The sequence below is a fragment of the Diprion similis genome, chromosome 10, assembly GCF_021155765.1.
Source record: "Diprion similis isolate iyDipSimi1 chromosome 10, iyDipSimi1.1, whole genome shotgun sequence".
NCBI classification, from domain to species: Eukaryota; Metazoa; Arthropoda; class Insecta; order Hymenoptera; family Diprionidae; genus Diprion; species Diprion similis.
The window spans coordinates 3,172,471-3,200,164 of NC_060114.1; the positions used below are offsets into that span (position 1 = coordinate 3,172,471).

Below are 27,694 nucleotides of genomic sequence, written 5' to 3' on the forward strand. Positions count from 1 at the left end.
AAAAAAATTTCGGTTATGACCTTACATACAGTTACGTTCGATATAATTTTTTGGGCAAATGTGAAGTTGAGGAAATTTTTTTTGAAACCGATCAATCTTCGTGTATTGACGGTGTTGGCGTCGTTCACAAAAAAAAAAAAAAAACCAAAATAGCGAGTTTTTTGTGTCACTTACATGAAAAGACAAATGAAAATGTCAGGTTTTTGTGTCGCTTACAAAAAAAAATATACGAAAATGGCGGATGCGACCTCATACCGATTTTAAATATGATAAATAAAACTATATTTTGGTACTGAAAGGGCGGCATGTCTACCACACATAAGGCCTCGTATCTTCATTTGTTCAGCTAATTTCAGTCTAGAAATACATTTGAATGCTTTCGTAGCGGATACGGCGAATCGAAAAAAATTGTACGCCCTTTTACCACTTAATTCGACTTTTTGGTACATACATACTTAAACCATCGCACACGCGATACGTTATTCAAATAAAAAGACGTCAAATTTTAACAGAAGGATCTTCTAAAATTGGATTCAAGAGATATCACTTCGGGAGAATGTTTTTTTCCGCAAAGTACAAAAGTTTTCAGGTGTCCGCGAAAAAAAATGAAGAAAATTTTGCTTCGAAACGAAACACCCTCATGCATATACAGGTACGCGTATGTATGTCAATTGATGCAGAAGGGGCAACCTGTTAGTCACGACATACCGTATCTTATCATCTGATAGTGATAGTAGATTTCGTACGTAGTCACATAAGGTGTGGTGCTGAGAATCGGTAACAGAGATCGATAGTTTATAACAGTGCGTGGAAGAAAAATAGTGACTGGAGTGATCGAATGTACACTGCCTAATGGGAATATAATTTCTCTGCTGGTTTGTAAGTGTTAATATCGCCATAAGCACCGTTATTGCTGTTATTATTCACCGGTAGCTCATTAAAACCGAAAATTATAACTGGAACCAGTAATTCTGTAGCATAAAGAACTCCACCAGTTGTAAACTTTGTTTGCATATGTCATATTTTTCAATTCCAGAAACGAAAAAATGAAGATACTCTTATCTTTAACACTCATATTCCTTGGAGGTAAGATATCGATAGTCCTGTGCCACGTTTAATTGTTATATGTATGTACATGCAGTACGTTTAGATTATCGTGACATTAATTTCTACTTAAAGTTTAATTTCGTCTGCAAAAATTACTATACTAGTGACAATCTTGATTTGCTCTATATTTTTCCTGTACAATAAGTGGTTGCATTCTGATTCTGAAGTGAAATTACTAGGGATCGGATTAATATGTAAATACATATTTTTTATTTAAATTATTTTTATTCCTTATTTGATTTTCTACATAAAGTATAATGTTTCAAGGCGGAAAATTCAGTTTCTATTTTCCATATATTTTTTTCATATTTCTGTTTTTTAAGTCTATATTACATGAACATATTTTGTAATTTTAAACATATATTTATCCGGGCCCTAGAAATTACTATCAGTCATAATGTAGTTTATTAATTGATAATAACTAGAGTTAGTTTTATGTGTATATATATTGGGGTGATTTTTTTGAACGACTATCTTTTTTCAATCCCCATCGAAAATTTTGTTCTATATGTCGAACAAAAAATTCCCTAAAAGTTATAGCCCTTAATATTATTATTAAGTACTCGCCCAGGGCGTGAAAAGATTTCCCATATAAAATACACGTGAATAGAAGCGTTTTTTTTCAAATCTCTACAACTCAGCGGAATTTTATGATATCACATTGGTCTTGGTCGCAATTTACGCAGAATTGAACGATCTTCAAAAGTGTCCGAAACGTCGTGAGTCCAACTTACACTGGTGAGATGGTACAGGTCACTATAGTTGATTTTTACCCAAAATTCTCCATTTTTCGCTGTTATCTCCGAAATGATGAACTTTACCAAAAAAATGTGAATAAGAACTTTGTTGGAAATTCAATTTTCTATAAAAAAGGTCCAGTAGACCTGATTGCTCAGATTGATGTTTCTTGAGATATCGAACTTTAACTTCTTGTCGTATAAAATTTTTATTGTTTATCGAATCAAACGTTTTAAATTATTGATATTGCATTGGAATTTGATTTTTTTCGATTCGATTCCATCCATTCGATCTGTTCCATTGGAATATCAGTAATTCAAAACGTTTGATTCAATAAACCATAATGTTTATTGGTTATATTAAATTAAAATGTTTAATTCAATAGAACATAAAAATTTTATACGTCAAGTAAGTTGAATTCCGATATCTCAAGAAATATCAATCTGAGCATTTTGGTCTAAAGGACCTTTCTTGTAGGAAATCAAATTTCCAACAAAGTTATTCTTTACATTTTTTTGGTACGGTCAATCAGTTTGGAGATAACAGCGAAAAAAGGAGAATTTTGGGTAAAAATCAACTTCAGTGCCCTGTTCCACCTCACAAATGTAAGTTGCACTTACGCCGTTCTTAACACTTTTGAAGATCGTGCAATTCTGCGTAATTTGCGAGCAAGACCATTGTGATATCATAAAATTCCGCTGAGTTGTAGAGATTTGAAAAAAAAAAACGCTTCGATTCACGTGTATTTTATATGGGAAATCTTTTCACGCCCTAGGCGTGTACTTAATATTAATATTAAGGGCTATAACTTTCAGGGAATTTTTTGTTCGACATATAAAACAAAATTTTCGATGGGGACTGAAAAAAAAAAATAGTCGTTCAAAAAAAATCACCCTAACATATATATATATATTGGGGGTAAAATGGGGTATTCCATGCCAACTCAACCAGTGTTGAGTTTTACGATTGAATAAAAAAATTTGAAAAAAATTCAGGTCGCGTTTTTTTACCGAGTACAATGTTAGAAAAAAACATGGAATGATTTTGAGATGGTTGGGGTTTAACACTGGTCGAGTTGGCATGGAATACCCCATATATATATATATATATATGTATTTTAGGGTGGCCGTTAAAAAAAAGTTCATGCTCCAACCTGAAAAATCTTGAGTTCACCTTGAAAAAAAAAGATCCTGAAAGTTTTAATGCTCTACCTCACTGTATAGTCTTGTGCAATTTTTTTTACTATTTTGATTTGTTAAATTTTCATTCTAGTCTTCCTTAAAAATTTTTATGTACTAATTTCTAGGGTATATTTTTTTTATATGCTATCTTGTTTATTCAATCATGAAAAATTGTAAATGTTTGAGTAAAAAGTATTATTGATATCTGTCCCAGATTTATCTGTTTACCGTTTGATTTTTTTTTGAACCGTTATAAAATTTTTAAAAAAGTCGGGGTCTGAGATAAAATGAAATCTTATTTTATAAGGAAAACATATAAAAAAAAAATTGTATTTAGAAAAAATTTAGAGTAAATATAAACTGATCTATGCATTCCGACGATCAAATATATGATACGATGCTACAGGAATTACGGCGCAAGAAAATGCTGTCAGAAACATTCCGGACTCGTTACTCGAATGTTATAATACAACGGCTATGCTGGTAAAAGATAACAGACTGCCACACAGCATGCCTGCGTTGATAGCCCTTATTCGTAAGATTGAGAATACGGCAGGCCTTAACATGGATCTTCGCACTCTATCCATAGCTCTTCTCCACAGGTAGATGAAAAGTTGAATATCAAGAATAATAATAATTTACACAAGTCCAGGGCTGGGTAATATTTGAAACGTTTACGTTCCATTTTCAAGTCACTACATCACATAGATTTGAACATATGTTTTCTATTATATATTTAAAATAGAAAAGTGTGTACGTTTGGCCATTTTTCAAATGCCTCTGTTCGAGAAAATTTCACACTTTTCTCAGAACACTTTGGCCATTATTCCAGAACGATTCGCTGCGTTTGGAATACATTGTGTCATAATTGCTACGTCTTTACATAATTCTCAACTTAATGACAGTATATTCAGCAATGCACCGATTCGCTCGCTCAGATAGAGCAGTGGTTTGATATTTTTCGCTACTGAATTGCGTGTGAAGACAAAATATGTTTGTTTGTAACTTCTTTCCAGAGAGATAAGAACATTTTGAACGATAACATGTAAATATTATAAACAGCGTGTAATTGTAGTACTTGAAATATCTTTTCAGCGACAATGATCAGTTAGATCTGGTGAAAATTCTTAAAATCGCAGTTTGCTTTGAAAATCTGTACTTGAAATACAATAATACTAAATACAATTGTTTTTACAACAGAAATTATATTACAAATTAATGAATTCAGAAAATAAATTTCCAAGTAATATAATGCATATTTCAGTTATTAGGAAAAATAAAAATATTTACATTTTAAAACTGAATTCAAATACCTGCGTTTACATTTGTAGTTTTCAAATGGAATTGAGGAAATTAGCATTTTCATTTGACCATTCAAATAATATTTTTACAAGTATTTTTCACTTCCTATTTCAATTCCATTCAGATATTTAATGAGTTTCAACATTTTTGGTGGTTTTTCTTCTTTTTTTTTCTTTTTATCAAATCCTGCATTTGCTGCAAATGGTAACAACGTTCCGTTACACCAGGTTCCGGCAGGATGGTATCGAACAGACTCCATCTGTTCAAGTTCAAGATGGAATAGTGCCTTTTTCACCAAAAGGAATGTCTTTTTCTCGGCACGCTGCCACACTTAAACTCATTCCAGGAAATGCTATATCATTTCCGAACAGCAGTTTAACCGCTGTCGAAAGAGTAAGTAGAATCTCTCTCATTATTACAGGGTTCGTGCGCCTTTTGGAATTTGTAATTCACTGACTTTCCAGGTACTCCAGTCTGAAAATAAGATTTTTCCAGTAACCTTGCAAGAAATATGCCGCTGAATAATAACAATTTTTTTTATACATTAATACTAATACCTTCGGTATTACGTAGTAATTAACTTACTGTCTGACGTAAAAGATGTTTGACCTGAAAGAAGGTTTGGTATTAAGTAATATACATAGAATGTTTATATATATATAATAGTATCAAGTAATGCGAAGAAACAAAATTTGAGATGACATTTTTTTTTTTTAAGATTGATAATATTTTCCCTGAGTTTCCCCGGTTTTCAGGTTTTCCCTTCTCGTACGAACTCTGTATTAACACCCTGATAAAAATTTTAGTTTGCAGAAAAATATGCATGAATTGTGTGACTTCTGTACTTCTGTATCGATCGTATTGAAAATTTTTCTATCGCCGCAGTGTTCGCTGCATTACATGCTGTCGAGTAGTTTTGAGATGATACAACGAGACGGCGAGAGTTCAGTTTGCAGCGCTATATCTCAGACAGCTCAATATAGAGTAGAGCGAAATGCCGGTGAAGAAGATGCGACAGAATCTGAAAGCGTTGGAGATGACGTTGAAACGTTAACTCCGCAAGAGTTGTGAGTATATGTGTTCCATAATGCGTTAAAAATCAATCTTCAATCTTCAAAATGATTCAAGACTGGTCTTTTTGGACAAGTGTAAAAATTTTTAAAGCTCATTTGTTTCACCATTGAAATTTCCACAGATGGCATGACGCGAATGTAAAAAAAGTTACCCTCAGAGTGGATGATAATAGATTTTTACAAGTACGGTGAAGCAAATTCTTGTCAACAATTATTACATTTGAGTAATTTAATTGATACTATAACATCATATTTCTCAGATGTACTCCAAACAATTATTGGGGGGACCTGATCAAAAAGCAAAATGAGCCCAAAAACATTACAATTGGACTAAAAAACACTAGAGTTTAAATATTTTAAACATTCTAATTGTAAAATTCTTGAATTCACAGTTTGTGTTATTCAAATTTTCATCGATTCATTTTTCAACATACAATAAAAATATTTTATCATTCGTGCTCACCGTCATTGGTGCAAATAACGTCGTTAGAGATTTTTCTAAAAGGTTTTACTCTTGAGCTAACTTTTGATTCAGACTCTACAATCGATTAATCCTCAGCTATACTTTTATCAATGATAAATTACAAGCTCTCACTAAAATTCTACAACTTAATCTTATATTCGTTGCTTCAGAGAAATGATTAAGCACAAGACGAATGAATACCAACCCAAAGTAACTACACAGGATCCAAATTGGTTGTATCCAGCACTTCCTCCGAACCACCCTGACAGCGCACGCATTTCTACGTACACACAAACTTCGTGTCCTGTGGAAAACGGCGTAGTAAAAACAAAGTAATTACAGCAATGTATTGGAATACTTTCACCCATTTTACATGTTACTCAGTAAATCGAGAGGAAAATGTCTTGTAGTAGTCAAAAACATTCTCAGATATTCGCATATGTTGCAGATGGGGTGCGGTTTCCATGGGTCCTGTACTGGCAGCTGTAGCCGCTGCTCTCGAGCCACAGACAGTGACTCTCGCTCAATTACTGAGTTCAGATATGGAAAAAAAGGGATACACTTCGGGTCCTGCTTTGACCAATAGATGGATCGCTACATTGGGAGGTATCGAAATCGGTCACTTTAAAGTAACGTAGAGAGACGTGCGAATTTTATTCAAAGCTTCTGTAAACAGGAAAAAATTTCTGGTAGCGGTGACCATAACGATCCTAACTATTCTCACTTTTAACCATAAGCCACAGAGCAAAAACTAGATTAGTAACCAGAAAACCCAGCTTGATTATTATTGTTATCGACTTTTAACTCATGCTATACTTTCTTGTAACTGTTGTGATAATTAGAGCTTGAGGCCTTATTTAATTGAAAAATTGTGGATTAGACTTCCAGTATTTTGTAATCCGTACTAAATTTTTTCGCAATTCCAACCATATTTAGGCTTCTGTTTTAACGATACTCGTTTTACTAAAATTCTGTATTAACTGCAGCAAAGGAAATGTTTCTCAGTGTGAGCAGAAGTTTAAAAACACTCTTCTTCTGCAGGATTCAATATCAATAATTTCATCGAAATATCTTGTGCGTTAAATTGCCATTTTATACTTGTAAAAACGTTCAAGAAAATTAGGATATTTAATTGCACATGTGACAAGGAAAAAATTTTTCATCTTGTCGTCAATGATCAATGCAATGATCAAATTGACAGGATATTGTTGCAGAAATTGTTTTTTGAACTCAGAAGTTAGGCGATTCTTTAGATCAATTCAAAAAATTTAACATTTCTGAAGTATTTAGATACTTTGAGGTGCGTAGAAATAGTCTAATTATAGGTCAAATTGGTATTCCTTCGAAAATCCCCGAAGACGAGTTCTCGCGAAAGGGAGATGCTTACGAGGGCTAATTTCTCCCTTAAGTTAATATCCATTATTTTCATAGAATCGTGAAGCAGCATCAAAAAGCGTATATAAATGTTGATCAATATTAGATGAATTCAGTTTCAAACGTTCTATTTTTCACAATATTGAAATATCCTGTTATCCATAAATAACTATACGGTGGCAGTTTGGCCATAGAATTATCATGGTACTAATACTATGAATATCGAGGTAATTATCGCAACGGAAGCATGGCTTTGATTTTGTCAAAGGTGACTTGGCCGAAGCAGCACTGAGCCAAGGACCGTGGCAAGGGAGTTCGATAAGTATTGGTGCGATCGGTGGCTTCAATTCAACAGCGCTACCACGATGGTATTTTCTTACTACCAACGAGAACCTCGAAACGACCACCGCAGAAATACGAGGAGATTTGGATGGACTCATTTTGGCTGATAGTGTTGCTTCTTGGTACTCGTCAGTTTCGACTTTGAGACTTTCACAGATTCTTGACATGTATTACAGCTCACGAGGGGTGTTCAATTCTTCTATGCGTGCTTGCAACAGGAGAACGTTGTTTACTACTGTTGCCGAAAACGCCACGATGGTAAATCAGGTGAGACACAAATCGAGTGTACAACAAACTGCGCAGTACAATTAAAAAGAATTATATATAAGTCGATCAGCAAATTTTCTTCAATTACGGGCTACAATTTAAACATTCAATTCTCAGATCTCTCAGCACAACCGATTACCAGAAACAGGTTTATCAATATAATCACGTTTTTCTAATGAACTTTTGTCATCGACGTTCCAGTACTTTCTGTCGTCAGAAGAAAATCATCATCCAATGTATTTTTTGTGCGAGGAAAGTCTGATCTTTCCGAATATGGAATTCATTTCAAGCTGAAACTGGAATTATTTAAATTGCAGCCCGCCGGATCGGCTCACACACTTTTGCAAAACTACTTTCGCAAAGCGGGTCACATGCTAAAAACAACATTTCTCTTCAGGTGTACAGCTCGGCCCTGCTTTTGTACGAGGAAGTGGCAAAAGTGACGATAAGTGCTGAGCGCATACAGAGCCTTGCTACTATTGCAACAAATGCACTTAGCACCTACATTCGTATGTCATATATTAGTAAATTACCAACATTTACGATGATGACAGATTCAGCCAATCCAATTAACTATTTTTATTGAAATCTACAGCCTTGTCGATGAACAGCGATTTAACCTGTGATTTCACTAACGCGGTAAATGACTCCAACACGGCTTCTGCTGATTTGACGATCATCCTTGATACCACATGGCCATTTGATACGATCCAACCGTTTCTTGCGTAAGTATTAATCTTTTCTGGGAGATTCACTTCTTGTTGGTATCAAGAATTTTGTAACTCTCTCGGCAGTTCGACGCACACTCTACAACTCCTAAATTTAATCATACAGATTCTTAGATTCTTTGTGTTTTTTAATAAAATATATTTGTGAAGCCTTACTTGAAAAAGTAAGTGAAAATTAAAAGAGGTTGAGTCACTTCACTCGGTTTTAAAAACCCTCTGACTTTTTCCCCCTCACTTTCTGTTTCGAAATATTGTATTTTGCAACACTTCTCCTGTATTTTTAAGGACTTTGCAATCAAATAGTTAAATTAAATCATTAATGATAGTTGAAAAAAATGAGAACCAAATTTTCAAGAACAACTGCAAATATTTTCTACAACTTCTTGACGTCTTCCTGTTTTCCAAGTTTTTCCACACTAGTGGCAACCCAGAAGGAGTTCATAAATTTTCCTTGTGCTTGCAATTATGAATATTTTTATACCTTGTTCGGCACTCTAAAACTCCCAAGAATTCTCATGATTCTTGTAGAAAACTTCTCAGAGATAGACGATGTCTCCAGAGAGTTCTTAAAAGACACTCTTCATTATTTTTAGACAAGTTTGAATTGTTCTAATAATGCATGAGGGATTTCATGAACTTCTAGAAGGTTTCTGTATTCTGTACGTATTTTGAAAAATCAGAGTTCTGGTATTTTTTGAAATTAGATTTTTTTAGGAAACAGTTAAAATTAATGTATCTGAAAAACAGTTGAAAAAACCTAGACTGCGGAATTGTAAAAGAATATTTTCGACGAAACAATCTACTGAAAAATTAATATTCTGCGATGAAATTGAGATATTTTTGCAAAGTTTTTAAAAATAATTAGGATTCGTGAGAAATTTTCAAGAAAAACTATCGCAAATTTTCGCTGAGTTTTTGCTAGTAAAATGCCACACAACATGTTATTTGTTTTTGTCACAACGTGTGACTGTCTGCTTAGGACTGAGAATTTTTGTATCCGCAGATCTTTGCTAGAGGGCATCGAAGTTGGGAAGTACAACAGTAACTTTACTTTGATTAACGGCTACGATGGAAGTCTTATGATAAACAGTAGCAACACGCTGTTGGATTTCTACAGTTTCGACGCTACCCAATATGCCAACTGTACGTACAACTTTAAACCATTTGCTCGACAAGCCTGGTGAAATAAGTTCCTACAATTTTCTATAAAAATGTTTACGATTTTTCAAGGAATCTGAAACACGATCGTAGTTCTTGAACACAATTTTCCATATAACTTCGCAGTTTTTTAGTAAGTTAAAAAGTGTACGATAAATTATCTAAATCCACCAAGATCAAGCGCAAAATATGAGAAGAGTCTTTGAAAACTAGGTAGTTAGTACATGCACAACTATAACTGTTTACATTCGATTAAAAATTTTCGTCTGAATAGGCAAAAAAACGAAAAACACTGAGTTATAATAATGTTTATAATAATCCGTAGTCTTTGGTAGTCAATTTTTCATTTAGTTGTAGACAATTGCAGACGATTGCAATTTTTGTTAGTACTTCATCGTTTTCTCCGTTTTCATGGAATATCGTAGAAATTGTTTTCACCAGGATAAAAGAATGCTAAATTTTTGCCAGCAACTAAAGCTAAAGAAAATTGAATATCCAGTTACGTCGGGTTTCGACCTGCCCAAGGCACTTGAAGCCCTGCGTATTCTACAGAAGGAAAGATTGAACAAAGAACAAAGCCGGAACATTGGCGGCGGCAATTCCGATGTTGTACTAGTCCTTTCCTACACCTCGTCGATCACTTCAGACACCGACAAAGAGTATTGCTTGCAACACTTGAGGATCATAAGGGAGGATGTACCCGGTTGGTATTCAAGCGTAGGACACAAAAATCACCTCTCGCTTCTGCTTGTCGTTTCTTTGCCCTTTTCAGATTCCGTCTTTCTCTATCTTTCTTACGGATCCAAGGACAAATGGTCCGATATTGCAGCCAACTCGACGACGGACACGTTTGCGATCACTGCAACAAGCACTACAGACACTTTGACAACGATCAATCCAGTTATATCACGCATCAAACAAAGTAAGGCTGTGATTTTTTTATGCCAAGTTACAAGCATTGATACATTATCGAGTAAATCGCTGGTTAAAATTTCAAATGTTAAACTATTTTCAAGAGACAAAAATCTATAGAAATCAGTACAGAAAAACTTTTCACTCCGTTAACTTGTGGAATTTTTATCCTAATTCGTTTTCACATCTCCTAAAATTCGATTTCATGTTCAAAAATGACATTTTTGGGTACGAAATTAATTGGGTTTTTTAGTTTTGAAAAGCATCAATTCCGTATGTCCTATAAAATAAAGTGTAGAAATTTTATTTCAATTTTTAGGTCAATCTTTTTTTTTGATGAAAGAAAAATTCAAAAGTGTGAAACAATTTGGAAAATTGTTTAAACTCACACTTTGTTGCGTAAGAAATTATCAGAACATGGTTTTGTGGAGAAAATGGAAAATCTCGTGGACGACGTTCAACACGTATCTTAAATAATGAAGGAAAGCATGATTAAATTCTTCGAATTTTTAATATTCTCGTTTGGTGAAATTTAGGAAAATTTCATCATTAAAATAGGACTGTAGAAAAAACTTGCAGCGAAAGAATGTCGGAATGTTCTCGTGTTATTTCTTCACAGATGAGTTATTACCATATGTGTGCTCACTATTTTTTTTCAGTTCCTAAACGCCTTATCAATTCTGCATGTGGAGCTTCATTTTCATCGTCCGGATCAACAGCCTCGTTTGTCGACTACGTAGAACCTTCAGGCATTAATTACTACAGACTGCATCCCAACTATTTTTCTACAGATACAGCAACTGTGAAGGTAAACAATGTGACAAAGCATTTTGTAATCATGAGAAATTGATTATACAATTTTTTCATTGATAACATAACAGCAGTCTTCAATATTATCAAGAATTGTGTGACAGGCTCAAGTTTTAGAGCCAGCATAATGAAACGTAGGCTTCTCAACGCTTGATTCAGGCAATTTAAGAGAAACAAGGATAAATTGGAATGAAAATGGGAGGCTGTTCGGGTAAAAATATTTTTGAACAATTCTAATGAAAAAAAATTACGAGCAACCGTATAGTGAAAATTATATGGTACATTAGTTTCGTTAATTTTTCCAGAAATAGAAAGAATGCAAACGAGCTAATTAAGGCTTCCTTAATGACATGTGCGATACCAAGATAGTTCTACGATAGTGTGCGATAGTTTCTGCAACTACTAGAAAAGCTCCATTAAATAATCATGACATAGATCTTCTAGCTTGTCTCCTTCATTCTGCACAGTAGAAACTTCCACTCAATTTTGACCACCCGATTTGAATAACGCAAATGAAAAAACGTTGACAAAATCCCAGAAAAGCTGAGAATTTAGGAAAAAGACTGAACGTTGAAGTGTTTCTAAAGGATAAGACAATGAAAAAAAAACGGGTCATTTATGTGAAGCCTGCAGCAATATTTTTCAAGTAAATCGCTGTTTCAAAAAATGAGATTTATGGAAGAAAAATACAGCTAATCATAAATTATGTATTCATTACATCAATGTGCTACTACTACACATTGTATACGTTTGTCACGTTATCATTTTTTTTCCATCGCTCTTTTGTTTTTACTTGAATGTTAGTAACAGCTGAAATTTCAGTCAAGATCTATATTTCAATCTTTCATGGATCTATTACTGGATTTTTCAATCAATAAGAATAAATGGAGTAAAATTCATCATAGAAGCCACAGGTTGAAATGTGATAGTTTGAGAAGAGAGTAAAACAATAATGAAACCTACCATAGTTATATTAGCGAGTTCAATAACAGTTGTGGTCGAGTTATAATTTAAGTCAAATTTGTTCTTATTTTTCAATGTAACTCATGAAAAACTTTCAGTGTATGTTTAGATACACGAATATAAGTTAAACTAACATTTTTTTACTCTCAATTCTACAACATATTTTTCTCTGTGGATTGGTGAAAAAGCCAAAGCTCTCTGTGATAAAACGTAACTATGAAAGCCTTTTGATTCATAGAGTGAGTCACAAAGTACTGAGAAAAAATCACTTCAACGTTATACTCAGTTACACGTCACAATTTCCGTGCCCCTTGAAAATCGGTTTTACTGGAATTTTATACATACGTAGGCAGTAATTTTCTCCCAATGCTTGATTTATTGTTAGATAGTTTAACGCATTCGCTTTAAGATGAAATTAATTACTCGTGATGCCTTTGTTTGAGCGAAGAAATGCCTTTTAGACGATTATGAGATGTTTTGGACATGTTTCGGAAATTGAGTTTTTTTTTTTCAAAATTTGCGTTCTCTCGGCATGTGAGAATAATTCTGCAAAATAAATATCGGCAATCGATGTGTCGGAAAATTTTACCCCTATTTCATATACTTGACAATTATTTAGTATCCAGTATATCACGAGAAAATCGTACAAAACGAAAATTAAGATTGTAAATTATTGGGATTGTCACTTTGCAATGCGTCATCTGGTGGAAGAAAATTTAACTAATCCAACCAGGCTAACATCTGATCGTTGACCGTCTTTTTCCGCGTGTAAATAATAGAAAAAGTATATTATTAATCATGTTTAATTAATTTATGTGAGATGAAAAATTTGAAACGCAAATAATTACGATTTGCCTTGATTAAAATTAAGAACTTAGGTTATGTGGTAATAAAATGGCGCCGAGAACTAGGCTCTGACGTCACGAGGACATTTTTCAATAGTGTAGAAAAAAGCGAATGCGTAACCCTCGAATGCATGCCTCATACTATTTAATTGATGCACAGGTTCAAGGTGCAGGATGGGGAAACCTGAATGTATGTACATCGCGTTCGGTTGTTCAGCCAAACTCAACTTCACCGAATGACGTAAGCTGCACATCAGTAACGTCAAATACGCACAGCATCAGCATATCCTGCAGCGGCGTGGATCTCATACATAGATGTCAGCCTCTCTACTTATCTGTGGCAGCTAATGCTTCGGACTCAGTATCATACCAATGCACAGGTATATTTACAGTTCCTGTAGCAAATCCAAAGCTTCATAAATATTGTTTCAATCGAGTTTGCTACGAAAATCAGACGAGTTTAGAGTTACAGCAGTATTGGTCTAGAAATCTCTTGCAATCTTATTTTTACCGATAATGGCGAACAGGGATGCAGTAACATCGTTAGTATGTAACAGAAATAATTCTGACCAAATTCGAATGAAAGAGGTTTTATCAACAATTTCAGCAGCAGTTTTAATAATTAAAACGATAAGAATTATTAAGCTCTGCTGTTTATGGTTCATTTATGAATTTTTTCAGGCTTAATTTGTTTACCATAGAGATTTCCAGAGATCGCTTAAAAAAGTTTCACAAATAGTTAGCTTCGAAGTTGATTAATTGAGACAGATTTTTGAAAGCATGGTGCGATAGATCTTCGTCAAAGATTACATTTGCTTTCTAACTATAATATAAAGTAAGATTTCTAGAATATTTTTTAGACAATCTTTGGGAATCTGGTCGGTGAACAAAATGACCTCAAAAACATCAGAATCGGATCAAAAACATCCCAGTCTAAACATTTCGTGCGTTTTAGTTTGAGAAGTTTTTCGTTAAATGTTGAAATCTTAGCCTGTGTTATTTAAATTTGCTCATCATCATTTTTATAACATAGTAAAAATGTTGTTTGATTTGTGTTCAACATCATTAGTGCAAATAATACTGCTAGAGATTTTTCAAAGAATCTCTTTTCATTTTGAAAAGAATTCTCGTTATTCAGTGCCATTAAAATTGCTGGTATTTTTTGTGTTCTAGAATTTAAGACACACATGTATACCTATTTAAAAATCTTTCAGACGCCAACGTTTGCCGTTATCCGGACATGCGCAAGTTCACAATATCGTACGACAATCTTGTATGCCGAAGCAGTGCCAACACTTTCTTCTTCGCTCCATTGGTTCTGGTGGTATCTTTCATTGTAAACGTCATATAATATAAGTATATCGAGTTAAACGCAGTTACCGAAGTGATTCCGCATTAAAACGGTCACGCTTTTTGTTAATACATACACCGAATTTTTACACTATTCGAAGGTAACATTTTATCGAGTATTTGATGGAGAAAAAGTTGCGCCCGAGTTTTCAAACATTTGTTGTATTTACAGAGTTATTGCAACATTTAATCACAAGCGAACCTTTTCTCAATGCATAACCATGGCTTTTTTCGTTTCATACAACTTTTAGCTACAAATTTCATAGCCGTACATACTAGAGCGAAGTTTCAAAAAGAAAAATCATCATCATTCAGTTGTAAGCACGATATTGTTGCGATTCTTTAAAAAAAACTTACTTACTTAAGATTTGACGTTGAATAAATGTCACATTTGAGTTCAAATGTTCAAGACGATGTTAAAAACCTTAAAATATCAAAATTACTGTATCTTGAAGAAATAAGATCAACACTTTGGTTCTGAAAAATAAGAGCAAACATAAATTACAGATTCATCGATTCTCTCTCTGAATTGCTTGCAATGTAATCCATTTGCGCAAAGTATTTGGGATTTGTGAAACCAGGTGTAAGATTTTTTTTTTTTTTACTATTGAAAATGGTGTGTCATAGAAATCAATTACAAATTTTACATCCTCACCAAATTTATATCCAATTTGAATTTAGAAACTAAGATTTCCAAATTGCATCACATTTTCAATTCTCAATTTTTGACCCGGGTGATCCCAGTTTTACAGTTTCCAAACCAAGTTATTTGGTACAATTTCAGCTTTCGAAGAGAATGAAATAATAATATCAGTTTGCGAACTTTGACATTTGCTTTGGTTTGCTGAAGTAAAGTTCGATCAGTTTATTTGAACTTAAAGAAATATTTTTTTTTTTCATTTTACCTATACTTCATTAAGAAAGTAGATTCTTGAAAGAAGCAAGTGATCACGTAGTAAGCATACTTATAATACATGCCAGTTAGGGTCCATTTTTCTATTTTTTTTTGTTGCATGAAGAAAATTAACCAAGGAATCGTTTCTTTGCCCTTATTTTGTCTTTTATTTATTTCTATAACAAAAAACTGACTAGAAAAATTTCAGTTTAATGGACTAATGAAGCAACATTGTTTTCGAATCAGAACTGTACAATAAAGCAATTAATCGTGGACTTTTTACAATTAGTTGATTGATTGACTCTTTCCATACATCGTTTTTTTGAATAATTGATTAATCGACATTCTCAGCTAATCGTTTTTTCGATTAATGGATTAACCAGAAACTCTAATCGGTCACTGGACTATTCAAATTGATTTTCTTTTGTTTTTGATTAAACGATTAATTGGATGAACAAGGAAGTCAAATCTGCGGTTAATCGATTAATCGCACAGCTCCAGTACAAGTTAAGTTTGCATTAGTTCTACGGAAATAATGAATCATTTTCTTCTTTTAAGTAGACATTACTTCTGACAATCCTAAAATTGGCAAATACGGGTATCATAAACGAGGTTCAACCCTTAATATTCATACACACCTTGTAACAATGTGTAAAAATATATTCTGTCCGTTAAGAAAACACTGCTTTATATATAAGGTTTACACAATGTGACTGTATGGTCGACGCCGCAAGAAACTTTTTTTACTTGAGCACCTACTGCTACCTAGAATATAATATATATAATTTACGTGACAACAAATAATAAAGAAAGTCATGAAATATATGACACCGTTTGACGGATACTTACTTTCAATGGAAAGAACTGATCGTCGGTATTCCCAAGTCCTAACGATCCAAATTTGTTGCATCCCCACATATAAAGGTCCCCGTTATCAGTCACAGCCGCCAACTGACTTATACCGCAGTATATTTGAGAAACCTGTGACGAGGAAGAAAATTCTTTTTCAATCATTACTTAAAATTATATTTTTTTTTATTGAATAATACGGTAATAAATTTTGGACAAAATATCGAATTTCGATTTCAAACAGTATTATTTGGTTGAAAAAAATAATTTCAGGTCATGGCAAAGAAGATAAAATATCTAAGAACTCTGTCTTCAAACTTGAAGTAAATCGGTTGAGCCAGTATTGAGATATCATGGGCCCTATAAAAGATGTCACTTAGCTAAATGGTTGACGTTATTGTCAATAAATATGCTTCCAATGAATTAAGTATGATGAAAAAAAAAAAAAAAAAAAAAAAACTGTAATTGAAGTTCGATCTACACACGTTTCGATAAAAAAAACCTCAATCGAAATAAATGGTTGGCTTTCGAGGTATCAATTTCCAAAATTCACCTACGCCTTTAGCCGCTACTCATCTACCGTGTGTCCATGAGGAAAGTGCGCACCTTATGCGCGTGCGTCAACTCGCTCGAATCTTATTGGCTGACATTTAGCGCCTGATTAAGCAGCTGATGCAGTACCAATCGCGGCTGTCAGAAAATGTCCCTAGCAGCCCACTGTTAGGTATGGGCTCCTAGGGACATTTTGCGACAGTCGCGATTGGTATGAAATCAGCTGCTCATCAGGCGGCCAATAAGATTCGAACGATTTGACGCACGCGCATAAAGTGTGTGTGTATGTACACACTGTATAATCCATTGATGCGATGAAATCTAGATGACACTGAATTCAATTGTAAATAAACGAAAGGCTTATTAAAAATGTAATAGCAAATTATCATTGGTTAAGAATAGAATTTGATGAATGATTTTGGTGAACTGGGGAAGTTTTTTGCCAATTTCTACTTACCTTACTAGTACGGTTATACGCATTAATACCGAATAGAGTTTCCGGGATCATCGTAGGGTTTTTTGCTCTTTGTACAGCAGGACCAACTCCAAGAATCCCATATCCCCATACAAAAACGTTTCCGTCACCTAGGAATTCAGATCAACAAGAAAAATTAATAACAAAAGAGCAGCGAAACATAATCTGCTAATTATTACAGTGAATTTTCTACTCAGGATTTGTCGCTTGAAAATCAATGCCTCGTTTTAAACGTTCTTATGGTCAATATATTCGTAAGTTACGATGATTATCCTAGGAATGCAAAATGAAAATACCAGGATTACAATTTTTTATCTCCAATCAATCAATTCCACGTGATTTTATAAAGGAGTCATTTGATGCAGAAGATTATTGTCCAAGTAAAATCCCACCATGACAATTTTTTTCTTACTTATCAAGTTGGTATTGTCGGATACACAATTCTTCAAGATTGCAATCAATAATTGAGAATGAGAAAATGTGTTTCGTCGGACTGACACAGTAAGAAACAGTTTTCCAATCAAAACAAGCCTTCATAGAATAAAATTCAACGAGATGACTAAATTTTCCCCACAATTTTAAAGCAGTTTAAAATGAGAAATTAATACTCAAATTGTCATTTATAATTTTAGTCTCACTTTTTCAGCAATTTTAGAAGAATCACCATAGCATCCAAACGTAGTAATTTAATAAACCTTGAATGCAAGATTATCTCGTGATAAAATTAGGAAAAAAGATATTTGATCGATAGATTATTCTTACTGTTTAAAACCATGCAAAAGCTTCCGCCCGCAGCAATGTCTACAATGTGTCCCAGGGAGCGGCATTCTTGGATTTCTGTCGCAATGTTTATTTGGTGATTATCAACTTGAGATGGCAACTGTCCGTATTCCGAGTTACCCCATCCAAATACTGCGCCTTTGTCTACCGAAATTAAATAAGAATGTTAAGAATGCTGAACTAGGGAAAAGTGGACTGAATTATATACAGAATTTCACTGGTTGGTTGGACTTTCGGGTCTTTCAAGATTTTCCCCAGTATTCGTTTATTACGGGAAGTCTTTTAGAAGAAATTTAAATAGAATATTACATCAATACATCAAGACTGTGATTTGTTTAGTTGGTTAAACAATGATAATAATAAACAGTTCTTTTTATATAGCATACCGCTAAGCGCCAAGACGCAGTCTGCCACACAGGCAACTTTGACAATGTTTTCACCAGCTAAGTCTCCTTTTACTAAGCTCGGTTTGTACTCATTTCTGTAATGTGCCAGACCAGTTTGACCATCTGCGCCCCATCCAAATGTATAAACTTGGCCTGACTCGCTTAAAAGAATACTGCAGAAAACAAAGAGTAGCTTGTAGTTCATTGATTTAATGATAATGGAGTTTTTAATGTTATCACAATGAAATTGAAGATTAGGAAAAGGTGACCATCTCCCGATTTTGCAACGACTTTTAAGATCTTCAGTTCTCAAAATTTTAGTATATTTTGCTTTACTACAGTTTACTAAATTTCAGACATTTTCAAGTTTGTGAAATAATGATTTATAAAAAGATCTCACTGTACGATCGTTACGAATCCGAACTTCAAACTTAAAAAAAAAGTGATTTAAAGAAAAAAAAACTATTGTAGAGTAATAATCGGTTATTTCATGCAAAATACCTGGGCTAGAATAATACAACATGTTTGTTGAAACTGTTATAAAAGAAAGTGGTCGACTTTACGTTATTATCTTTTACTGAATTCAAATTAACGTAAAGTTGCAAAGTGATTATTTTTTCGACACGTATATTGTTGGAATAATTCTGTAAACTTTAGCCTCATCTCTCTGATGGAGATAGAAGATAAACCGAAGTGTTATAGCAAATACAATTAAGTAATTCAAAAAGTTTATGGAATGCTCATCGCCACATGCACATCCAAAAAAATGTAGCGATTATCAATAATGATAAATAAATATCAAGTTGAAGTTCATGATGTCAAGATAGCCATGTGTCTTTAGAAGAAATCCTTATTTTGCAAGCTTAGGATTCCTCAAATTTCATTTAATCATGTGATGAATACTTTCATACTTTAGAAATTCAATAACTCTTTCAGTCGGTTTCAATTAAGAGATAGTGAGTCTCGCGTCTCGATGTTTCGTCACATTAACGATTTAAACTTCAATCTTATTAGCACTATTGTCTAAGGTAACGAGTATTAATTAAAGGAAAATAAGATTATTCATGCACAAATTCGTTTGATGAAATGATAAATAATGTCTCACGTAATTGTCTCTATAAGTAAGATTATCCTGATTTTCATGTGGCTAGTTGAATAGAAAACGATAAAAATGGGAAGTTGTTTGTGCGTTGAGAAAACAGAATTGTTGATTGCAAAAAACATTTTATTGCTGGCGGTGCAATAACTTTTTGTTCTGCGGTTATCTGAGGTGACTCTGGTAGAAAAAGTGATCAAAATAACTTACGACAGTGCTGATTAGTAAATTTTATCACGTACCTGTGATCTTGGCCCGCTGTTACAGATTTTATACGGTCCCCTTTGATTTCTGGTATGTGATGAACTATTTTATTGTTCTGGTAATCTTCATCGACAATTATTGGCCGTCCACATTGACCGTAACCATTATTTCCAAGCGTAAACAGGCCTTCGGTTGTTAGAACTAATAAATGTGCACGACCAGCGGCAAGTCCAGTTACTTGGCTGGACGTATTTTTTAATGGCAGATGTATCGGCTTTGGGAGCAAAACAATTTCTAGGTGCTTTTTTGCTGCTTCATCATATCCTGAGGAAGGAATTGGACCAAATTTAATAAAAAATGTGAATTAAATCGACTGCACCAAAGGCACCTTCAAAGCAATATTCAAGTAAAATTTAAAGTCTCATCTTTCCGAACATAAAGTCCATTTTAAGGTAGTTTCAAAGAACTTTAGAAAATCACTTTTTTTACACTTTCTGTCCGTACTTGCGAATGTCTAAAAATAAATTGCGTGTATTTTTTTTATGTGACATTGCAAATATTATGGAGTACGTTCTGAAGTTTGTATAGTGGAATGAAAATAAGATCGTTTGTAAATTGTAGTAAATATTCGAGGAATCTTGAATTTCTTAAATATATTCTGTATCTCTGGAATATTTGTACTGATCTATTCTGAATTTGCAAAAGAAAATAAATAAAAACAATACATTTTTTGGTCCGTCGTATATAAAGGATAAAAAAGTTGAAAAAACCTGTTGTTTTTTCGCAATATCAGAAGACTTATCTCAAAAATAATTACACGTTCATAAGGATCAGATTTTTTTTATGCAAAAAGTCATATTTTTTTTCGAGAACAGGAAGTGCTCGAAATTTGAAGACAAAGGTTCAATTTGAAATTGTGGAATCAGATTCCGCTCTTCATTTGTTTCTACCATTTGATTTCGGTCTTGCAGCTTTTCAAATCAAAAGTGAAAAGGAAGTTTGGAATGTTTGGATAAAACTGATTTTCAACTCCCAGGCATGGGCTACTACTTGTAGAATCAATCTACTGTTAATGATCAATATCAATAGAAAAATGACATAGATTGTGGATTCATAATTACTTGCGTGTACAATTAGTTTAGTATTTTTGTTCAAACTTTTTATTTATATGGCACAAATCTGTTTATAATGCTGTTTTACAGCATCTTGATTAGAAGTTATCTACAAAAATGCAATTTTCAATTACTCGCATTTTCATTCGGTTTACGCTAATATTAAATTTTATCCAGCTTATTGAATCTATTAAATGATATATCTAAGATTTATTCAATTTACACTTTAAACTTTTTGTTTATTTACCCAATTGAGAATCCGTGTTAATTCCACTTCCCCAGAGAATGTTACCGTCTTTTGATTTAACAGCAAAAACCGTAAACCCGTAGCCAGATTCGATATCCACAACTTGATGCTGTTCTGCAAATCGAAGTCTGTTCGGTTTGTGATAAAATAGGAACTCCTTGCGCTTCGCTATCGGCGGTTGAAGTCCCAAAGCTCCATGACCGGCAAGGCCCCAAACGTACACCCTGCGATCGCTACTCTCGCTTATTGGATACTGAAATACTGCAATGCGAAATTATGGAAAAATCTCCAGCCTAATTTATATTAAGACGTTTTGTTTCACAGCAATATTTTTTTTATTCCTTGAGTCAAATTTGTTTACGGTACAAAATCCGTAGAGCGATCGTTACCTGGCAATTCTTTCAGCGGTGGCTTTGGAAATTTTGTTTCCGTTGCTCTTAATTTTTTACGGGCTGTTAGAGAAGATAATTTTGAGTAATTTCTAACTAGCTTAAACATAATTCAAACTTTTCTAGCAATAGTTGACACGTGTTGTATTAATTATGGCATGGTTGAGCAAACAACTATTTTGCACGGTTGTTTGTTGTTTGAGGTTAGAATTTCACCTGCTATAACGCAAGTCCGTGAACGGATTCCCTCGTCTTTTAGGTCAACCCCGCAGAAGATTGCTCTGTCCACCTCCGTCGATAAGTCGGCATAAGTCCCTAGGATTCTTCTTCCTTATGGCTATTCCCCCAAGGAAGGACGTGCCAAAAGTCCCTAGGATTACATAGGCGCGGCAGCGAGGAGTGCGGTCGAGCCGTAACCAATCGAAACGCTTAAAATCTAGTGAAAACCATATTTCAGGCATTTTGATTGGTTGCCGCTCGAGCGGGCTACGCTACACTGCGTTCATGTAAACCTAGCCTTAGGATGCGTTCCGAAATTAGTTGACAGCGCTAAAAAGACCCTAGAATAGAGGCAGAGAGCCATTCACGAACTTGGCAGTGCAACAGAGATAAAAGATTGTTGGCGGCATTGGCGCTGATATCGGAACGTAACACCAGCTGGATGCTTCACGTGAAAAAGCAGCGTATGTCTGGCAGTATTTGCGGGACTACGTAATTTTTAGTTAATGAAACAATGTTGTGTGTGTTTTTGGAATTTTTTTTGGTAACTCACTTCAGTAGCTTTGAAATGCGTCCAAATTTCATACGATTCAGAAGTTGCAATATTGTTCGAGAGATGGTCAATAATAAGTATAAATGAACGATTCAGTGATATCCGTTCATCTGTGTGTCTGAACGTTCGGATGAAAATATTATCAACCGACACAACACGATTGAAAATTTTTCTTATCCTATTGTTCACTACTCTCGTCTAGTTAAAACTAACCGCATTAAAACAATTGACAATTCTGCAAAGTCTTATGATTCATTGAATAACATCGACCGATAAGAATACTTTGAAAGAATAACAACATGTCTAAGCGTAAGCTCGAGGATGTACTAAGTGAAGATTGGAAGGATAGTAGAGCGAAAACAGAACCAACCGTCAAGAATTCTTTGGACTCTGATGAGGAAGATGAAGAAGCCAATGAGGATACTTACAATGTCATGAATGAGGATGACTTTGAAGGTGCCCAACATTGCCATCAATTTATGAATCCCACCAAATAATTTTACTTTGTTTGATAGTTGGATAGAATTTGACGTTAAAGAATATCCTAGAATAGGATTCAAAAATGTGACACAAATGATGATGAATTGTGTCTAAATTTCTCTCTATAGCATGCGAGTTTGAAGTTAGTAAGTTTAACGTAATAAAAAGTTGAAAAAAAATCAAATCTAACAACTTTAAAAAAACTTTGAATCAGTCAAGTTTCCAATACACGCGCATTACCTGTCTTTATTAAAGTTTATCTAGTTTCAAGCGATGCTAATATTGTAATTTAACAAATTTTCTTACAAAATGCATCGTCACAATAATGCGATAAACTTCAAACTTGGAATTTACTCTCATATTGTCTATTTCACTCGAATTAATTAGTAATAATAAATATATACGATTTTTTTCTGAATATTTAAAATATGTGTTTACTTGAAATTGTTTATTATAAAGGCACGGAAGACGATCCCGTAGCGGCAGAGACAGATGTAGGCTTCACAGCATTCAATATGAAGGAGGAATTAGAAGAGGGACACTTTGACAAGGATGGTCATTACCTCTGGAATAAGGAAAAGCAGATCAGAGACAATTGGCTCGACAACATTGACTGGGTTCAGGTTATTAACACTGCTCAAAAATCAAGTTCCTTTACCAATATCTATATTTTGTTAAAAACTCTCTATTTTACTCGACTATTACAGAATGAGATTTTTTCAAAAATATTCTAGGCTGGAAAAAGAATTCGAGTTTTGAGTTTGTAAGATTATTGTGGCGATAAATTTTTTTTTTTTAGAAAATGCATCATTTTACAACTAAACTTTCAAAATTCAGTAAACTGTAATAAAACAAGTTGTACTTATATTTTGCAATCATTCTAAATTTGCTAAATTATGGTTTCATAAAAAAATGTTTCGTTTTTTAAAGTTCTTAACTTCAGTCTCATGCAAAAATTGTATATATGATTTTGTTACGGTTCACCGAATTTCAGACAATGTTAAAAAATATCGATGTTGAAGATATCGACGAGACTCCGGTTATACAATAATTTTAATCAAACTACTAGGTAGTGAAAGTAGCTTAAAAAATTCTTGAATTCGCGAAAATCTAGTTAAAAAGAATAACTACAACATCATTAAAACTTTTTTTGTTACTGCAGTCGGAAACATACGGGAAATAGAAAACCGAGAATGAAATGGGTCTTTGAATTTCACTTTCGCAGTTCCGTGTTAAACCCATAATCATAACAATAATAACAACTAGTATGATAATGTAAACGCTGATAAAAATAAAAATGAAAATAATCATGCCTAAATTGGGTTACAGATTAAATCTGGGGGACGCGAAGGTACAAGCGATAAAACAGATGACAAAGTCAAAGGATTGGCGGACAGCGATAGTGAGGATGACGAACAAGACGTGATGTTTGACAGTGCGCCGTTGTATAAAAAAATTCTCGAATATTTACGCCCTGGGGAAACTGTTTCAAAAGCACTACGCAGATTAGGTAAAAGATATTGATCAGCATTTGTTACTGTAATTTTTTATTTTCAAGGGTTTATTGAACATTCTTTTGACAACTTTTGTTTAATGTTTGTAGTAGGACCATTGCAGGACAAAACGACCCCCCCCCCCCCAATGAAGCGAATTAAAATGACAAACTAGCTAGATGAACAAAAGAACTTAGCTATTCTGCCGTAGGCATGACTAGGTGATAATATTTCCAGTCCTCTACGCTTAGTTTAGTTCGTTACATGTTTAAATAGGGAGGATGGGGGCAAATTGTTGCGCTAGAAAAATGTCGAGATGTTGAACAATATTGAGGCGGAAAAGGATGTGCATGAAAAATATCTTTTCAAACAACAAAGTAAAACACTTTACAATAAGTTATGTCCAAGTAAAAGTAAATTATAATGAGTTGATAAAGAAAAGTTACATATTAAATTTGAAGAAAATTTGTGGAAAATTCAATGATTATGGATTTCTTCGGCTCACTGTTGTTTTCTAATCAGAAGTAGAGAGATATTCAAACAAAGTGTGTCGTATCTCTGTCGAATATTTGGATTTTATTTCCAAATTTCGAATCGACATGTAACTGGTTGTAGTCAAAGTTTCGTTGCAACACTTTTTGCGCTTTATGATCGTATCTGAAAGTTGTTGTTTTTATGTAAGTATATTCGCCTATGATTTTCCATTACTTTTAGGCAAAGGAAACAAGAGAATGACTACTGCAGAACGATGGAAAAAGAAAAAAGAAGCACAAGCCGGTGTAGAAACTAATGAAAATGCCGACAAAATAACACAGTTAACAGAGTTTGCAAATGAACTTTTAACACGGACTGGTAACATGGATATATACGAGGAAAGTTACGAACAAATTAAAAAAAAGGTATCGACTATTTTTATAAATATCCTCAGTAAGTTTCACCACTTGACATACAATTTTATTTATTGCGTTGTGGGAAAACACTTCATGTACGCGATTCTATACCATCTTGATATTTTCACGTGTTGTTACATTCCTTGGCATCAAATAATTATACTATTTGGATCTCTAACTAACACAGTTGAGGCACACAAATTGACATGACGAATTTTGCTTATGAGTGGTGCATATAAAATAGTTCTGACACATAGGTATTAATTTATAATTAATTTATTATATAAATTATTAATTTATAATATTGAACATTTTTATTATACACTATATACGTAATACTTATATTACGTTGATCATAATTTAGTCAGAAAATAGTAAGAAGAAAAGTAACCTTGAACCAAATTCAGCTTCATACTGAATTTTATACTCGTTTGTGTATACCAACATAGGAGTATCGTTAGAAATTTCGATGAGCGTAAGGTTTTGCGGAATCCAAGAAACTGATGTTCTTTTTACCACGTTTTATCAACTTCCAGAGTTTCCATATTTTTTTGAATGTTATGATTTTTAAATTCACTTAAAACGTCTTGTTATTTTCTACAGAATTTTTTCAATCACTTGTCGCATTCGTATGAAATGCCTGATTTGTACAACACACGTATGTGAAGTTGACTCAAAATCGTTCTCATCTTTTTTCCCCTTTGAGTTACTGGAGTAAAATTCAATACTTATCCTCGCGACATACGTTTTCATAATTTAGATAATTTTTTGGGACACTGTAGATTGAGATGAGCGGGAAACAATCACATCCTTCGAAACAGGAAGCGGAATTGGATATGTACTCCGACGATTTTGATGTCAAAGAAAAGGCCAAGCTTGACGAAAATACAGCCCCTGGTGGTGAGTTCTCATAGAGTTTTGTGTAGCAATGCCAATTATTACATTTATTAAATATAAGTTAATATCGAAAATCAATAATATCGTTAATATCAAAATATTAGACATACATTCGATATTTATATAAATTATTCAAAGTGATTCTCAATTATTTTATTCCGATCGTTTGACAATTACTTTGAATTAACTGCATTGGCAAGCGCGTTTCAATTTCAAGCTAGAATAGTGTAATATACGCTAATTGCAAAGTATTTGAAGTTATGCAACTTTCTGAGACAAGATTTATAAACTCTCGGCTGATAATTAGTCGTAAATTATAAGTGTAAGATTTCAATACACATTTTTCATGTCATGATACGAAATTTTGTTTCCATTTCAAACAAATCTGATGAAAGTATAATTGCAATATTTTATTTCACCTTTTTTGGAAGAAAAAAAATTACCTCTGGGAATTGTTCTTTACGAGGCAGGATTAGAATTAGGATTTCAAAAAATTTTCCTGAAAATTAATATGCAAATTATTGACGAGATTAAAGTTAGAAACGTTAATGTAGTAAATCAATGAAAGAAAAAATCAAGTTTTGGTAATTGTAGAATCGTTTGGGAGGATTTAGGTTTCCAAAAAAAGACTAGGTATCGCTTTATCATGGTTTGATGAAATCCGTAGAATCCTTATGTTCGAAATACATAACAATTTTTTTTCCAAATTTGTATCATTACATTAACGTTACGAACTTCCATCCTATAACTAGAGATACTAATGAATGATTATTTTTGAAGATTCGTCGACGATGGAAGTCGAGAAACCGAAAGGGAGTTCGACAGAAACTAAGCAGGATCTTGAAGAAGACGCGGTGACGTGGGAGCTAAAGTGGTCGCAGAATGAAACAGCCGAGGTTCATGGACCGCACTCAACTGAGCAAATGCAAGCTTGGTCCAAAGAGGGATATTTTAAATCTGGTGCTTGGGTACGACGAACTGGTCAACAAGGGCAGTTTTATAGTGCAGCGAGGGTCGACTTTGAATTATATTTATAGTATGGTGAGCTTGTGGATTAAGAAGTGAAGTAAAATTTGCAGGGAAGTAGAAAGAGAAAATAAAAAACGATTCATCTGATGCTGTTTTTGGTATTATTCAGAATTCGATAAACGTGAAGTAAAATGAAATTCACGCATTTCGCACGACATCCATCTGCAGAATTGGTAACTAAAACAGCTTTTTTTATTGTTTAAATTCGCTAATTGACTTTGATGAATTTTTTATCTCACAATTATTTACAATTTAAGAATAAGCTAGGTACTTAGTTGATGCAAGTGCCACTGTGTTTTGGTTATTGATAGAATAAAAATTTTTTGAGATTGATAGATACATATGAAAACGCAAGATTTATGTTAATATTTCTGAGATTGAACAGATTATTATTTCTGCTTATACATTTTCTTTTATTGTCACAGAACAGCTTAGTTATTATGTAAATTGCTGGAAGCAGAAAAAAAAAAAACTTCGAAAACAGTAAAGTTTTTCCAACTTTGATTTCTAGCCGAAAAAAATTTGTGAGTAGAAC

The 27,694-nt window shown here is 33.6% G+C and overlaps 3 protein-coding genes across 4 annotated transcripts; 2 read left to right on the top strand and 1 right to left on the bottom strand.

The window, feature by feature from the left end:
* The first annotated feature begins 728 nt into the window (after positions 1-728).
* Positions 729-14,879, top strand: LOC124410748. Its single transcript, XM_046889340.1, has 16 exons — positions 729-879; positions 1,037-1,086; positions 3,433-3,628; positions 4,556-4,721; positions 5,214-5,395; positions 6,035-6,196; positions 6,313-6,470; positions 7,507-7,847; positions 8,245-8,356; positions 8,443-8,572; positions 9,579-9,718; positions 10,233-10,436; positions 10,506-10,655; positions 11,305-11,453; positions 13,424-13,643; positions 14,478-14,879. The coding sequence occupies exons 2-16, from the start codon at positions 1,047-1,049 to the stop codon at positions 14,612-14,614; spliced, it is 2,487 nt and encodes an 828-aa protein (XP_046745296.1). The 5' UTR covers positions 729-879; positions 1,037-1,046; the 3' UTR covers positions 14,615-14,879.
* LOC124410750 (RCC1-like G exchanging factor-like protein) lies at positions 14,252-21,827 on the bottom strand. 2 transcript variants are annotated; one of them, XM_046889345.1, is made up of 8 exons: positions 21,599-21,827; positions 21,210-21,470; positions 19,889-20,174; positions 18,551-18,723; positions 18,147-18,308; positions 17,367-17,494; positions 16,358-16,489; positions 14,252-14,285 (listed from the first exon to the last, which is right to left on the bottom strand). In XM_046889345.1, the coding sequence occupies exons 1-8, from the start codon at positions 21,705-21,707 to the stop codon at positions 14,280-14,282; spliced, it is 1,257 nt and encodes a 418-aa protein (XP_046745301.1). In that variant the 5' UTR covers positions 21,708-21,827; the 3' UTR covers positions 14,252-14,279. The 2 variants fall into 2 exon arrangements, with proteins under 2 accessions (XP_046745301.1, XP_046745299.1); XM_046889343.1 differs by lacking the exon at positions 14,252-14,285 and adding an exon at positions 16,082-16,273.
* Positions 21,828-22,372: 545 nt separating this feature from the next.
* On the top strand, positions 22,373-27,244 carry LOC124410751 (CD2 antigen cytoplasmic tail-binding protein 2 homolog). The gene is made up of 6 exons (XM_046889346.1): positions 22,373-22,826; positions 23,310-23,473; positions 24,180-24,360; positions 25,058-25,242; positions 26,016-26,133; positions 26,911-27,244. Exons 1-6 carry the CDS (start codon positions 22,670-22,672, stop codon positions 27,165-27,167), a joined length of 1,062 nt encoding a protein of 353 aa, XP_046745302.1. The 5' UTR covers positions 22,373-22,669; the 3' UTR covers positions 27,168-27,244.
* The last annotated feature ends 450 nt before the right edge of the window (positions 27,245-27,694 follow it).